At 52.0% G+C, this 16,592-nt stretch overlaps 3 protein-coding genes and 1 non-coding gene across 4 annotated transcripts; 2 read left to right on the forward strand and 2 right to left on the reverse strand.

The window, feature by feature from the left end:
- Nucleotides 1-2,052: 2,052 nt before the first annotated feature.
- Nucleotides 2,053-3,377, reverse strand: B0H65DRAFT_133247 (uncharacterized protein). The gene has a single exon (XM_062820838.1). The coding sequence runs from the start codon at nucleotides 2,987-2,989 to the stop codon at nucleotides 2,327-2,329; it is 663 nt and encodes a 220-aa protein (XP_062685053.1). The 5' UTR covers nucleotides 2,990-3,377; the 3' UTR covers nucleotides 2,053-2,326.
- Nucleotides 3,378-10,897: 7,520 nt separating this feature from the next.
- B0H65DRAFT_133456 (uncharacterized protein) lies at nucleotides 10,898-12,786 on the forward strand. The gene is made up of 4 exons (XM_062820839.1): nucleotides 10,898-11,667; nucleotides 11,717-11,926; nucleotides 11,982-12,155; nucleotides 12,218-12,786. Exons 1-4 carry the CDS (start codon nucleotides 11,032-11,034, stop codon nucleotides 12,716-12,718), a joined length of 1,521 nt encoding a protein of 506 aa, XP_062685054.1. The 5' UTR covers nucleotides 10,898-11,031; the 3' UTR covers nucleotides 12,719-12,786.
- Nucleotides 12,787-14,005: 1,219 nt separating this feature from the next.
- On the forward strand, nucleotides 14,006-14,077 carry B0H65DRAFT_t103. The gene has a single exon. It is a non-coding gene; the product is annotated as a tRNA-Cys (tRNA).
- A 737-nt stretch (nucleotides 14,078-14,814) lies between these two features.
- On the reverse strand, nucleotides 14,815-16,585 carry B0H65DRAFT_556523 (mitochondrial carrier domain-containing protein). Its single transcript, XM_062830052.1, has 3 exons — nucleotides 16,556-16,585; nucleotides 16,068-16,407; nucleotides 14,815-16,012 (listed from the first exon to the last, which is right to left on the reverse strand). The coding sequence occupies exons 2-3, from the start codon at nucleotides 16,189-16,191 to the stop codon at nucleotides 15,072-15,074; spliced, it is 1,065 nt and encodes a 354-aa protein (XP_062685055.1). The 5' UTR covers nucleotides 16,192-16,407; nucleotides 16,556-16,585; the 3' UTR covers nucleotides 14,815-15,071.
- Nucleotides 16,586-16,592: the final 7 nt, after the last annotated feature.

Consider the following 16,592-nt stretch of genomic DNA (forward strand, 5'->3'; position numbering starts at 1 on the left):
CATAAGGCAGCTTGCCAGATTCGTGATCAGGCCTCATGAATGGAGAAAAATTTTTGGGTAACAGCACTTATGCAGGCGAGGGTGTAAACCGCTGTCAATGATGCCATGTAACCAACCGGTCGCTACCATTCGTGATTTTCGTTGCCGCCATTTTGCATGGCATTAATGGCTGGGGGGATTGACTGTGAATATCCTCCTTTTGGGTCAGATGCCTGATGGTTTTGTTGAACTCGCTCAGCTTGCTCGTATTCCGCTGGTAATTCTTCCGAATATCCAGACACAGAGTTGCGATTTGTACAATTGTCGTGGATGCGGAATTCCCGTCACAATTGGATCTTGCAGACGTCCCCCAACCAAGATCCGACGGCCTCGTCATTGCGGCCTGCCGACGTGTGATTCGGAACGATATGTCGACATAGTCAATAGTCAGGTTAGTCTGTTGGAATCAAAGTCGTTATCGTAGAGCGATTGTGATCCTTCCGCCGGTTGGTTGCGATACGAAACGCTTTGAAGGCCGCACTAGGCGCCGTGAAGGAGAGAGCCTCAACCCCTTCCTCGCTCACAATTTTGGCTTCGCTCCGGGTCTTGCCCAGTTCGTCACCATTCCGACCTACATCGGCGTCATTGGAGCTCTCGAACTAGTTGGTTCCTGCACCAAAGGAGCTGAGGTTGATTGCGAAAACCGAGGGCGACATGCACTCCGTACGTAATGCCATGCCCAGCTTGTAATAACACCATTGGTGCTGTCATGATATTCGATCCACACTCACACCGTCCACCAGTAGAAATTGCCGAGTATAGGCACGCATTTCCGGCTCCGCGATCATGGAGCGGCCCTCTCCCGTCGTCCCTTGTCTCGTGATGTCCCCGTCCCATGCCCTTGGGGAAATCCATTCAGAACTGGGAGCAGCTTGTCAGTACATACAATGATCTGCTGCACTCTCAGTTAGCGCTGAAGCTAGTCTGGCTTGGCCCGATGTGATGCGATTTGATGCAATGGAGCGTAGGATCCTGCCCAAGCAAGCCACCTTTCTCGTGGGGGAGGTGCACGTATACGGACAAATCATGGGAGTGAAAGGTTGATAAATCTTCCAGGAAGCTGGGCAAATAGTGACAGAAACGGGCATTTTTGGCGACTATGTGATTTAGAGATACTGTAACATTAGTTTTATGCATGGATCCGGAAAGGAGAGTTTGACTATTCCCTTCTGACGATGCTAGGCCGGCCGATAATTCAACACTTTGCATGAATTGTTGCAACGAACCTTCGCAAACATCCGGGCTGCCGGGAGAGGATAGTAAATCCTGGCCGGGAAATGATAACTGATATGCGCGGCAGTAGGTAGATCGGTCTCGATCTCCAGATCAGGAGGATGGCTCTCCCCATCGACGATTCCCGATCTGAGTGACTGATGTGATTTGCTACAGAGAAGCGATCCCATCAGCTCATCTGTCAAATGTGAAGGATTATGTTGAATATTGTGAGACGACTGACAGCTATCAGTGACCAGTTGAACTAGTGGGGAACAGGCAATGCTTAGCAAGACTGCTTCGTACTCGGTCGGCTTAAAAGCAATCACCACCTCTCCCGTTAGAGTAGTCAACACAAAGGCCGCTTGAAACCGACAAGACAGTGTTTAAACGGATGCGGTACTGAACTTGGCAAGCTTTGCTGGTGAGCTGGTCGTCCTGTAGCAAACGGTGCGTCTCTGTACGTGAATGAGGACTGACACTGCACAAAACGACCTCAGCCAGGAAACGCACGTGTAGAATCCACATGCCAATGACTCTCACGTCATCAACGTTTTCTAGACCCCAGATCGACAATTAGACTTCTGGTTCCTTAGTGGAGCGTGTGCTACCGGCCGTTGCTTTCAGAGTTGTCTAGTCCACTGGCCTGTGTTGAGAATAAGAAAGGTGGACGATCTTCCCCGTCAGCCAAGATGCGGGAGGTGGAAACGGCTTCAAAGGCTCTGAATGGCATGTTGAATGGAGACGTTGGTCTGCCACACGGCCGTTCAATGGGTTTTGCAGCGGGTGCTCCCAAGTCCGTGATTGCTGCTTCATATCATAGGTACCAGCACAACCCCTCTACATGGGGAGATGGGGTAATTGTGTAAGCTCATACCCTTACACGTCGTGTTGTGTGACCAGCCTCCAGAGAGCTCGGACAGGAAGCCCAGCTATCACTGTCTGCGATAGAAAGTTCTGGGCATCGCTCATATATTGACAAAACCCCAGTTGAAAATCAAACGATGGAGGCAGTTACTGTGAATCAGCAGTGTAGGATGCCGGGTTCGTCCAGCAAACCCAATTGCATTTTGGCCTAGCGGTATTGTGTGGACGGAGATCCGGTGCCCTGGTGAATCGTGGTCCCTTCGATGCGCCGTCCCGTGCCGGATGCGCTGTGTAACCGGGCCGGAAGGACCCTTCGGAGGCCACGAAAGGGTAGTGATGATGACTCGGTGCCTATCTTTCGTTGTAATAAAACAGAGGGCTCAAAGTAGGCGTGATTCTCCGTGTCATCTGTACCGACTTCATGGTTCTTTTGATAACAGTCTTTGTTACTGTGTAGGACGCAACAAGACTGATGTAGACTGCCTGGAAAGATAATAAGATAACCTGGCCACGTCTGAATGATTGCAAGCTGGGACAGGGCACCGGAGCATAGCCCTGAGTGACTACAATGAATCATCACGAACCGGACGTTCCTCCGTGTCTTTTCTTGTTGTTTCTTTTGGTTGCCTGTGAAGTGGGAGCGGATTAACCCCAAGCTGGGAAAGGCGGGATCGCCCATCAACCAGATCGAGAATCGACAGGGCTTGAATGACGACAAGGGTCGGAAGCAAGAAGCGAGAAGCAGCCTATGCTTGAAATGGGTAGTGGGCTTGAAGGGTTGGTCCGGGGTATTGACCACTCTGTAACTTGGCTTGTGGTCTCGTGATTGACGAGGTATTGTTTGTAGGAAAGGGGGTCTGAAGGGGCTCATGGAGGCCGTCTGCTCGCTGCTAGGGGACGAAGTTACAGTTTTTGCAAGTTTGCCAAGCCAGGGGGTGATCAATTTGCTTCCCCGGTGGTGGTACGGGTGATGCTCTTGGCTCCAGTCACGGACCGATACGCTAGGGAAGAAGTTCGTCCGACTCAAATGAAGGCGTTGCTCCCCAGACACGGAACAAGCAGCTTCCGGCCGTTTGGGCAGCGATTGACAACAATAGTTTTGATAACTGTAGCAGTACTAACGTCCGCAATACGTAATTGGTGGATGAGTTGAAATAGAAATGGCGGTAGACCTAGCCAGGGAAAGATGTTTATTATTGTCCTCATCTGGACAGCAGCAGTTGAGGTTCCATATGAGGTCATGAGGGAGGTTTGGCCAAACCTCAACCTTGAATTTTCGAGCCATTGTATCGTCGTACATGTCGTCGTGCCTTGATGTGCCGTTGGAAGGCCACCGGTCCGCAAGGTTAATTGTCAGGCGCCGGGCCGGCGTCTACCGTGGCCTCAGAGTGCTCCAGCCTGCCAGGTGCCGGTTGGGGGCCAGTTGGTCGGGCGTCCGTCACCGTACCAACGGAAGCAAACAAGCGTGAAAAGGCAAGAGTTGCGATTTGCTGGGAAATAGCCGGCGATGGCAGGGCACGGGTGAACCACTGCAGCGGATCGATGGAAAAGGCCGGGGCGCCATGCACGACCTATCGCTGCAGGCTTGAGGTTCTATAGGTTGGGGGCGACCACGTACGTGCTACGTACCCGGATGACCAGATGGCGCTATGCTGCGTTGAGAGTAAATAGCCTGAGGACCAGAGATACAACCAGGATCAAGCTGCATTTTAAGTCTGGGGACATTGGGCACTGGCGGAGCCAAAAGGCCGGGGACTGTGTACACAGTAGCAAGATCGTAGGCTGGGGATAGGACGCCCTGTTATCCCAGTACTGCATTTCGAACAGCCTTGACAGTTAACCGGAGGGCGTAGGGTTGATAGGCGTTAAGTTTGGATGTACAGCCCAGCCCTAGGAGCGAGAACGAGAGCGAGAAGAGGCTGTATGATTTCCCGTCGGGTGCTTTTACCTTTTTCGAACGAGGCGTTGCAATACCTCAGGGTATCGATTATGCAGAAGACAAGAGCTGGGAGAGCATCTCGACGAGGGTATCACCCTTAAGGGATGGGATGTTCCAGTCCATCCAGATCTGTGTGCGAGACTGCAGGATCGGTTTCTCCTCAGACAGCGGTACCGAACGGTAGTGCCGTGTTACCAGCAGCCCGCGCGGGCAGGGCGCCGTTGTTGAGACACCGCGGGACGCTGACACTGACAGTGACACTGACATGTTGACAGCAACGGGATAACTGACACCGACACTCACAGCGCTGTGTGTGAGAACTGACAAGTCATCCTCCTAAATTCCATCCTGAAACGGAAGGCTGAAGCGATCCATGTCTCCTTTGAGCCGGGCCTAGACTTGATATGTGATTGTATGTCGTGAGCCTGTGACGTCGAGTGAGAAGTGCGGTGGAAACTCTGGGAATACTATGATACCCATGCTCTTACTAGCAGATAGGCAGTTGAGGTAGCGGTAAGATGTTGCGCCGTGGAGGCCTGTTAAGTAGTCCAATTTGTAGAGCCTGGTAGAGCCTGATAAGGAAGCGGTGCGACAGTGATGATAAGAAGTATGACAGACTGCTGCAGTGCTGTTGGGATGATTGTTTGCACGCTTGGCTTTGACGAACTTGAAGCACCGTGTTTGCTGCTGTGTTGACTCTTGTCTGATATTCTGAAGCTTGGATCAAGGGTTTGTGAAGTTGAACGCCAAGAGAGGAGTGGTAATCAACATCCGAGGTTGACAATCTCTGAAAATTCCCATCGTAAAAACTCTCATGGATGTCATAATCGTGATTTCACCAGAATCCAGTTTCCAATGGAAGGGTCGAGACTTCCAGGTTGAGAATGGAAGTCGGAGTGGAAAGATTGCAAAGTGGGTTAATTCGCAAAAAAAGTCTCCGAGAAGGAAGTGCTTGCGAGAAGGTACATGACTGAGTTTTTGTCTTCTGCATAATCGATACCTGCCAGGAGTTGCATGGCCCAGTCCTTCCGAAATGCGAACTACGAATCGAAGTCGTTCCTTCTCGTCCGCATCGAGTGGAGTGGTGGACTGTGGATCCCCGGATGCCTTCCGGAACGGCATGCCAAGCGCAGCTGAAGCCCGGAGGCTCACCCGTTGCTAGATTGCGGCGGGGTCATTCTCGCGATATTTGTACCCCCACGCGCACTGAATTCAATAAATTAACTTGCGCCAGTGGTCCCGGCGGTCAGGCATGAGGTTAACGACAGCTGCCAGCAGCTTTGCCAAGTTCAAAAGCCGGCACAGTGCAACATGCACGCACTCGGAAATCTATAAGTGGGGCATGACGGGGTATCCGTTTTTTCAGGTACCTCTACGGGTAGCGTACGCGCGGGCAACTGCCACTTCAACGCCATATTAGATGGTCATGAGATGAATGCAACTTCCAATTCTCGCCCAGTAGGCCAATGTGAATGACGAAAGAGGCAGGCACGAACAGTCTCCGAGCTTTGTCGAGATTTTCTTCTATTTGCTTGCTCGAGTAGCTCACCTGTTGCAGGTACAGTACTTAGGTCCGGGTCAGTATCAGCCGGCGGCAAGAGCGTCGAGTTTAGATCTATCAACCATCGACTCCTGCTCTTGCCTTGGACTTCCGACTCTTTTGCCATCACAGCACTCCCCGGGCCTCGGATTGGGACAGGATGAAAAGCGCAGCCTCGACATACGGGACTTCACGAATTCAATTTGTCACTGAAACGCGCAGATTTGCCGGGCTAAGCGACCAAGATAGCCGACCTTTATCGAGGCTCAGGCGCCTGCACCGCCTGAACCGCACCCCAGGTGCTACCTTATAATTTAAGATATCGTGATGGAGACGCTTGGGAAGTATCCGGAACCCATCCCGCTGTGATGGCCTGCACCAGAGGGCACCTCGGGCACCTCTTCGACCTTCACCTCAGTCGCGCCAGCTGCCGGTTCGCCTCGGTTGACCAGATACGGTCAGAGGTCCCTGTCATTTTCGCATCAGTCTTATAAGGCGGAGGGAGGAAGGGAAGGCTGCAGCACAACCTCAGCCCCTGGCGACTGTGTCCCCCTGTCTTCACACCCGGCAGCATCGAGCTTGAAAGGTCAGGTACCCTGATTTTCTTGACTATGACGGCTGTTGGAAAGTCCGCGTTTCGTCATCTTGCTAGATCTACAAGGCGATGACCATACCCTCTGTTTTGTCAGCGAGCTTTTCAGCCTGGCTAACGAACGTTGACACTAGATCCCCGAGGTCTTTTCAAGACGGTTGAATCAAGGCTTTCTCGAAAACAGACCAAGGCGGGGATTCGCAAATTGCAGCCTCACTGGCGTCAAGTAGGGATCGGCGCTTGGGTTCGCTTGATACCAGGGTGATCGGCATCTCTAAATTACCCAATGGGGTCGGTTGAGTACGTCCACCTAGGCGAATCCTGCCCTATACTGAAAGTGATACTATGTATACTATGTACGCTCGAGATACACACAACTTCGAGACACCATGCCCATGCATACACAACGTTTGTGAGTACATTTCTCCATTTCCACGTGCAGTCACTATGAAAAAGGATTGGGACTAATGTGCACTATTGTGAATAGTGGCCGTTGGAAATACAAACTGATAGTAAGGCAAATTCCCCAGTCATTGGGCAACCTCGCTTACAGAGCTTGTGTACAAGGGACTGCTTTGCCCTAACCACACTTCAACGAGGACATCCGGAGCGAGGCGCGGAGTTTGACCGGATGATTTCCCAGAACGCGGGCTAGATCTCGTCACCTACCCCCAACACCACTACAGTGCAGACAGACCTCAGCTACAAGCTGGAGAAGGGCCAAACCATGGGATTGGGAATGCGGCTGTTCCGGGGCTGTGTATGAAGCCCTGGATGCGTATCATATCCGTATCTTGGTTTATTCTGTCGGGTATCCAATCTTGGCCCTGGCGTCTAACACTCGGTCGTGATATGTCCAGTCACTGGCCTCCTTGATAACATCATCAATTTGTCTCCAGACATAGGGCCCGTTTGGTTCATCCAGCTGTTTTTTCTTTTGTATGTGAAATCGACCCCTGCAAATCAGCAAGTTGATTCATGCAGGAAGTTGGGGTTCAGTTTGCCCGTTTAACCCAGCTTGGCTGCGTCAAGAAGTATCGCGCTAAGGCAGGCGGTTCGGAAGGCCCAAGAAGGGAATTAGTGGGCCCATTTTGGCCAATTCTGCTGTTTTCTATCTTCATGCCCTTGACCAACTACGAATCACAACCCCAGTCACAACAACGCGTCTTTTAGCCCACGTCTTTGCCTGGTACAAAGCAGTGGCTTTCTAGCTGCATTTTCCGCTTTGTACCCCAAATCAGCACGTTTAAAAAACAGCTGGATGAACCAAACGGGCCCATAGGCGATGAATTGCGGTCCTCGATGATCTGCACTGAATACCACCACATTTTGAGGTCAAATCATGATACCGATACCAAGAGGTGACAATGACATCTGCTGTGTATCTTGGCACCGCAGTGATGGTGAGCGATTGGACAAATTCCTTTCTACCACAGTACGTACAGCCAAAGCAAGAGACAGTACAAAAAAGGAGGTGTGACAATAAGGCCCTGATCGGCAAACTGCACGCCCGGCGAGTGCAGACGTAAAAGAATACTTAAGAGGTGTGGAGTCGGGTGGGGCGGAGAGGAAGTATCGTCGTCTGCACGCGGTGTCTGCACGCGGTGTCTGTACGAGCTCTTACGAGGTTGGAAACACCAAAAAACCGTCAATAAGGGTTGGCGTGCAGACGAAACTCAGATTGCTATTGGTGCTTGGCTTGGAGGTGGATAGGGTGGATCAATCGGTACATTGTGTCTTGGCGAATGCGCGTGCAGAGACGACAATTCCAAGCTTAGCCAAGGCGCTAGAAGAAAAAAGGCACGGGCGTCGACGAAAGAAGGAAAGCGACTTTGGTAAAAGAAGAGGTTATCCATTTGCATTGTAACCAAGCCTCTAAAACTCGTTGAAAACCCTCTGCACGAGCCGGGCGTGCAGTTTGCCGATCAGGGCAAGGGAAGTGCCGCGTGGGGAGCCCCAGTCAAACACGCATTTCGAGATATCAAATCCGACATCAACGCAGTATTGCGGACGCGGTTGTGAAAATCATGAATGAAACGCCGGCCGACAGTCGATCATGATGTGTAGCATTGCGTTCCATTTCTACCGCCATACGCATATCCACGCAGCAAATCGCCTCGAGTTGGAGTTGGAGTTGGAATTTGAGTTTTCGCTGAAAGCCTCAAACTTTGGCTCGGCGGGGAGTCGCTCACTGTGCGTCTGTGGCACATCACGGCCTGCAACTCTGCGTGCCCATCCACACTTCAGTTTCCATCGACACCACCATCAAAAGTGAGGATGATTTTTTACTGTAGTATTCGCAAGAACCTTGACACCAAGTCTTGTCTCTGCCCCAGAAAGGCTAGCGCAAGCCCCTCCTTGGCACTAACAACCCTTGTCGACCTGCCGGTGTTGCTCTTACACCTCTTCTCACGCCTTTTTGGTTGGACAGACAGCCGAATCCTCTTTTTCTTGGACAACTTCTCACCCAGAGTGCCTTCTCGTCTGCTCCTGCCCCTATCCCCGGCGTACCTGCCCGTTCAAACGTCAACAGTCGGCGCGGCGGCAGGAGCGACTCGATGTCGGACGGTACCAGCAGTGGAAGGAACCCAATGACCCGGCCAGATCTGACGGGGCAAGAGGGGGGTGGCTTCCGGTGACCTGAATGCAACCTGGACGTCCATTCCTGTCAAGGACACCTCGCTCGAGTTGACACCTCACAGTCGTTGATTGCTTGTGGGAACCGAAACCTGAAGTCCGTCCGTCGTGTTCGTTTTCCCAAAAATTGGCCCCGAAGGAGCAGGACGAAAACCAACATTGACGCTTGACGTGACAAGACGGAGCAATGCCTCCTCGACGGCCAACGGTTGAAAGTCCAGACTTTGCCATTTCGAGGTCAGCGCGCAGTAGCCAGCGCAGAGTTCAGCTCAGACTGACCAGCATCCCGTCATTACATCCCGTTTACACAGTATGGATGAGTATTAGCGGTACACTAGCACCATTGACCATGAGCTCCCAGTTACCGATTTGCTGGAATTTAATGGGCCTCGACTCGAACCTTAGTACCTCGGCCAAGTGGAAATGGTATTGGTGCCAGGGTGCCCATGGAGGTGAGATTTGATGCCGGCGGGGATCTCCATCGCCGAGTCCACTATTGCCGTCGACAAATGTCCACTTTTCTCTTCTCCCGATGGGAATCTCCGCAAAGTCAGGAACCCCCGGCATCGGAATCTACTATGTAACAATTCCCAGTGGATCATCCACCACAAGTTGATGGACTTTTTGTCTTTTTTTCTTTACGTTGTCTTCTCGTTCTTTCCTTCCCCCCTGGTCGCCGCTCGAGTTCGTTCTCTTGGATGTTCTTCCGGGCCATCTGTCTGCTCTGCTTACCCTGGCCTACTGGTCCATCCCCCGCGCTTCCGTCATCCCGTTCTGACATTCCGGACGTCCAATGCTATCAAACTGCGACTATGCAATATTAACGGGGGCTTGATAATGCTGTAGCCTTCCTTCTTTCCTTTGTTTCCCCTCCGTGTCCGTTTCTACCTGTCACATCCCCGATGCTACCTATCGTTGACAGGCTGCAGTCTATCTGTCTGGCACATCCCTCTGTGCGTACGGGGCTTCGTGATGACTGTATCGCTGCACTTGAGGGGGGCACTGGCGGCTCCTGGAGCTTCACTTGTCCTTTAACTTCAGTTGTAACAACACATATCCAGCGTTACCCATCCTATCCCTACAAGCACCGCCCAGGTAGGTAGGTCAGCATCACGTTTGTTCCAGACCTCGTTCTAGAGTGGTCTCACCCACGCCTACTTCTTCCCGGTGAAGTCTGGAGAAAGCCGTTTCATGCCCGCCCGGCTAGAGGAAGTGGAAGTAAGACCGGGGGTCCGCCTTACTTGGACAACAAGTGCATCATCATCCACCCCAAAACCTTACTCGCATGTGCTGGATACCAGTCATAGGTATTCAGTATACATACGTCTTTGTATCCACGCAAGCTCAACCTCCCACCCATGACCACCCCCCTGGCTATGCTCCCTCATCATCAATCCCCAGAGACCTGGTTACACAGTACCAAGTGCACGTACGGTATCTCAGCCGTATTCCGGGTGGCCTTGGAGAACCGGGGTCCTCGTTCGTCTGCTACGTCGAGTTTAGCGGCCATGGTGGGGGTCTCGCGGGCTTCGATAGGACCAGGGCCGGACGGGAGCAGGAAGCCTGGAGTGGGACTGGATTTATTGTTTCTGGGCTGGGCCTGTCTTCCTGCCTGCAAGCGCAGGTTATGGCTCTGGGCTGCTGCAAGTACCTCACCAGCTTTTGCGCACCGTCTTCTCACTCCCCATACGGAGTGAGTGGGTAATGACATTGACAGGCATCGACGTGCAGGGCAAGGTTGCTGTCAAGAGCACCACCCAGCTGGAGTCTGTCCTCGAGGTACGTATTGGACCATGGTATGTAGGTACATCCACTCTCTCTGTCCTAGCTTTCCCGGGATGTGAACCCAAGGAGAGAGAGTCCCATCCGTTATGGAATCCCACAAGGCCTCGACAATGAGTGAACGAGATCTCCCGGCCTGAAATGGCTTACCCATCGATTGGCCATGCCGGATGCAAGACCCCGGCTGCTGTCAGTCTTGTCTCTTTTACATACACATACATCCCACATGTACGGCCCCCAAGGTATAGATATACCATCTTATCCCACCCAGATTTGAACATCCACTGGGCTTGACAATATAATAGTCAGACTAATCCTGACTTACAACATCGCTTCATCCACCTTGGCTTGTCTCACTTAGCCGTCTTCCAACTTCGCCCTTCCCCATTACAACCACCCGTCGACAGATATCCTACCGGCAGAATGGCACTCACAGCTCAACCGTCGGCCCCCGCGGGCTGGGAACGTTGGCCCCAGCACCACCCCAGCAACGACTATGTTATGATGGACGCCGATGTTATGCCTTACAACGCACGGCCTATGACCACAGCACCGATGCAACAACGGCCTTCCTTGGTTCCCCACTATATGCCGACTACATCGATGAGCACAGCTCCCATCAACAGCATCAGCGCGCCAGCGCATTATCAATCACCTGTGTCCTATGGCGGGGGGTATCCGGCTTACTCGTTGCCTACGCCTACTGCCATGAACTCCCCGTACAAGCATCAACATTACCAGGAACGACCATTACTACACATGATCACACCTGAACTTGAGGATACTAGGGGACCGCATCATATCAGGGATGCGAGGCGGTACAGTGAAGAGAGCAGGAGCCCATCGGAGCGGAGCGATTCTCAGGTTTCTACGACGGAAACGACCATCTCGAACCACCCAAGCTGCTCGCGGACCATCACCCCTAATGCCCCGGTCAACGGCGCGGCCCAAGTCGAGTTTAGCACTGCTGTGGACAAGCTCATGAAGGTCATCCAGTCCAAGATGAAGGACGCAGACACCGAGCAGAGCGGTGATGACAAGGACATCAAGGCTGAACAGGTATGACGGACCCTTATTTTGAGACTGAGCGAGACTAACATCTTTTCAGCAATCATCCCCCGATTGCCAGGCAAGAGTGCAGCAACCGGCCGATAAGCACAAGCGTAAGCGATATGAGTGCCAAATTGAGGGCTGCAATAAGAAGTTCTCCCAGAAGACGCACCGCGACACCCATGTTCGATCTCACACTGGAGATAGACCCTATGTTTGCCCTATTCCTGGCTGTGGTGGACGGTTCACGCAAGCTGGCAACCTCAAGGTAAGTCTCAGCCCTACCGTGGCTACAGTGCCAACAAAGTCTGACAAAGTCTTAGACACACAAACGTCGTCACACAGGAGAGAGACCCTACCGCTGCGAGGTATGCGACAAGGGTTTTGTGCAACGTGGAGATGTCAAGGCACACATGAAGACACATCTTGGCACAAAGGCATTCCTCTGCAGACTCGACAACTGCCACAAGCAGTTTACTCAGCGGGGAAATCTCAAGGTGAGAAATACGTCGTTATTATGTCCTTGCTAAGGTGTGAAACTGACTCGGCTTGCTCGCAGTATCACCAAAACAAGTACCACAATGAGACCATCAAGGCTCTCGCCGCCAGATTCGACACCATCGATGATTGGTCGACTGTATCGAAGGAAGACATGGAGATCTTCAAGGACTTCGCCGAGGTCCACAAGAACAGCAACAAGGGTATCAAGGGCCGGGGAAAGCATCGCAAGGTGAAGTCGGTGCCTCTGAGCTCACCCACCAGCCCGACCGGACACTCGCCGCTTCCCAACATCATAGCTTCTCAGTACCCTCTTCCTTCGGCTCCCGGACTTTCGCAACTTCTTCACACTCCTCATCCACTCCACCCTCCCCTCCATCACCAGGGTCCTAACCACTCGGCTATGTACGGCATGCCTCGACCTGGTCTCCATGCCCATTACGAAACATATGATCACCACGAAGTCGATACCGTGGCCAGCAGCCGCGGTTCTGTAGCAGAACCCATTTACCACCACGAGGAGCATCCCCGGGAGCTTGCTTTCGGCGACCGGATGTACTAAACTGCCAGCCACTAAGATGGCGATACGACTATTGTTGTGTTTCGATGTGTACGAAAGGATGATTCTGCTTCGCTTTTCTCTTCACAGCCTTTTCCTTATCTGTATATGACTTGCTCTTCCCTTTGTCATTTCCTTTTTATATCGTCAGGCCATTTCCTTTGTTTGATATCACTGTCTTCGGAGTTCTTGTGTGTTTTTCCTGGGTGGTTCGCATTTGATCATAAATTTTTTCCAGGGTTCGGGGAGGTTGGTGGCAAGCGGCATCTGAATTGGTATTTTGCATCCGTGGTTTGTTGCATAGGGATACTAGTCCCTCGTTGCCTTGTGGCAACCTTGCATATCTTTTACAAAAGGAGTTCCGGAGCGATGGGGGGCAGCGCGGCGCTGTGGGAGCATGACACGAACACAAAAGGAAAGATATGTGTATACAAGGCATGGATGTATTATAAGTGCCGGGGATGATCGGTCATCAGGAGGTAGGATGACTGGCCGGCTGGTTTGACTGGTTGCAAAAAAGGAAAGATACCAATGGGTGGATTTTGATTGCGCAAGAGGAAAGCAAAAAGCAGTTTTTTTGCTAGGAGGATTGGGAACTTTGTTGCCAGTTGTTTACGTACACATATACCAAAAGGGTCGCAGGGCGCTTGGGAGGGTGGTTTAGCCCGTCTTTTTACTATAGTTTATGGCTTGTTGTGGACTTTGTTCGCATTGAATAAGATCACTTTGAGAATCAATCATCTTGTTGATGTTAATGGAAGTGAATTGCACTCTAAATGTGCTCGTCTCGAACTATGAGTGTAGTCACCCTCCTATCGAACATGATAGTCAGCAGCCCTCATCACTTTCCACTCATGACAATACCTAAAACCAAATTGTATCAACATCTCCGCAAAACCAGCAAAAGCCTAATCGACACCACGACACGCATTTACAGTAATTACCTCCAAACCCGCTCCCCAAGCATCCACATATCACCCGACAATTCATCCCCCCCATCCTTCATCTCCGTCAACCCGCGCGGGCAGACGGGCAGAGAATCACACAAAATTCCAACAAGCACGACGTCACCCTCCATTCTGGCAGCAACAATCATCATAGGTCAAGTTGGAAATACCTATTGAGTAATAAAAATTGCGCATCTACAACAAAGTGTCCAACAAGTCCCGTCCTTCTCATTGTCCGCTTGCAGCGAAGGACTAGGATGCCAAGAAGACCCACTCAAGGTCCATCCGTTTAGGGTTAATAAAGCCAAGAAATGAACAACTGATCACAACCACAAAAAAAGATGGACAGGTAGCTCAGGGGTAGAGCGTTCGGCTGCAGTCCGAACGGTCACGCGTTCAAATCGCGTTCGGTCCTCTTCTTCTCTTTTTACATTTTTTTTTGGACATTTGCACATGCACTGGATACCTGACCTTTTTTCTTGAACTGTGAATGTTTTTCGTTCTGACTTTTTGCTGAATTCTTTTTGTATCCTGGCTTAGCTTAGTTTTCTTCATCGGCTTGCGATCCTGCCTGCATGTGCCAGTGCATGATGCCAAAGTTCGTTAGGAAGAAGCTTCGTGGGTTTGTGTCGAGTTGATCTGGAGTGCTTGTTTCGTCTGTATATTCATGCCTTGAAGTCAATTTAACGGGCTTTAGAATACAGTGAGGTTCTTAATCGGGGATTGAAGAAGAAGAAAGGGGGAGAAGGAGGTGCAAGGTGTTGCCAACAACGCCACGGTTAAAAGACCAAGATGAACGGGATGTAGAGACAGTGTTGGGACTTGGGATTGCGTCAATCTCTGCCCGGCGTCACTCCAAGACTAAGAAGCCAGCTGGAGCAGTAGCACCTCTGTAAATTCGACGCTTTGTGTTATAGCTTCGTAGATGGTTGCTATGTACGAACCGTCTGTGACCGCGTACTGGATACGTAGGGTCTGTGTCGACGCTGCAATCATGGGCTTTAGGCTGCGAACTGGGTCCTTGTCAAGTGCTTCCCATCCGGATATCTTTATGCTTGAAACGCTTGTGTAGGTATGTCATGTGACGCTGTTGCGGCCATGGGAGCAAAACTCACGATCAGTCACAGACGGTGATATCAGCAGAGTTGAGGTTGGAAGATGTGAAGTAGCTCATAACATCAGGTATCATGACGGCGGGCCAGCCTCAACCCCGACGTCGTGGCTGTCAAAACCTCGTTTTTGTGAATTCCATGTCCTCTATAGGTTGATAATACATGTATCTAGGTATACACACAATAATACAAGATGATGATGATGATACACAAAAACCGCCCATGGCTGACGGCGGACAAGAACAGCACAGCCAACTCCCTGCCTCTATCCCCATCACGTACCACTCACCCCCTTTCTTAAACACCACCTACCATCTTGGGCAAGTAATACTTGACATTCTCATACACCAAAAACGTCACCCACGTCGCCGGCAGCACCCTCACCACACCAGGCATCATCCCCCTATAAAACCCTCTAAACCCTTCCTCCCTCCACAGCTTCGCCACCACCCCTCCTATCCCGCGGCCAAACAACTCATCCGCCAGATGATGCTGCAACCTCGCCCTCATCACCTGCAACGGATACGTCGCCGTGCCCGCGACCAGTTTGGCGACTGTAGAAAGCACAATCGTCGCCTCGTTCGATATCCTTTCACTCTCCCCATCCAAAGCCACCTCCTCGCCCCTAAGTCGTCGCTTAGCATCCCTAGAAGCGACATACATCCTCCTAGCGGGATCGTACACAGCGAACTGCACCGCCCCATGGCTGACGGCCAGCATGCCCACCCCTAGGCCGCGGTAGAAACCGAGGATCCCTTCGCTTTTGAATAAACGGACGGCGCCGGAGAACATGGACGGATAGGCGTCCGCGGCAAGCCGGTCGGTGGAGAGCATGCGCGTCTTGAGCACCCAGATGGGGTTGGTGATGATTTGCGTGGCGGCGCCGGCGAGGAGGGAGGCGGCGAAGAAGTCGGTGGGGGAGAGGTGGGATTTGATTTGGGCTTGGGTTTCCTTCTTCGGGGTGGTTACATTTTGGGAGAGAGTAGATTCACCTAGAGGTGAGGTTGGCAGCGATGGGGCTAAAGGAAGTGAAGGAGGGGGGGCCTTGAGATGGGCGATGAGTCGCTCGAAACGGGACTTGAAGAAGAAAAAGGAGGCCCAGCTGGTCGCGTTGCCGATGAGGTTCGGGGTCAGGCCGCGGTAGAGGGCGGCGAGGGGCCGGTCGGTTTGCGCTAGACTCCGGAAGACGGAGACGGTGGTGAGCGCTGCCGATGGGTTGGTTGGGCTACTTCGGTGGACTGTTCAAGTTGTTAGTATTATTTTTCCTATGATGAATGAACTATATGAACATACCCTGCATCCGAGTCTTGACAATATCAAGCGGATGAACAATCAGAGTGGCCATAGAGCCGGCCGAAAGACCGGCGACCGTCTCGACGAGAGCCGGGGAGAGGCCCGCATCGCTGGATTTGATCATATGAAGAAGGGGAGGGAAAACACCGGATCCGGTTATGTTAGGTTGTGCTACATGATCCCGAATGTGTGTATCCTAGGTATATCTGGGCCCGTGCATGCGCCGGTGGCCGTGTGATAGACGGCGAAGAACGGCGGACGCGGACGACGGCGGGCTTCGGCAGGAAGTCGGACGGTGCAGTGCTTCTTACAGACGGACCCGGATGGAACGGGTTGATGTCTTCAGTGGAAAATGTTAGTGTCAGTTGACCCGGACAGGCGGGTCGAGACGGCATATGACGCAAGGTACACAAGGGCCCTTCGGCCGAGTGGGACCGGAAAGAAATGGAACAGGGGCGCGCAAGGTGAAATTACTGGCGTCAGTTTACCTGTAACAGCGCGTAAAGCATCATGGAGATGGTGATG

This window comes from Neurospora tetraspora (genome assembly GCF_033439725.1).
Source record: "Neurospora tetraspora strain CBS 560.94 chromosome Unknown B0H65scaffold_2, whole genome shotgun sequence".
NCBI lineage: Eukaryota > Fungi > Ascomycota > Sordariomycetes > Sordariales > Sordariaceae > Neurospora > Neurospora tetraspora.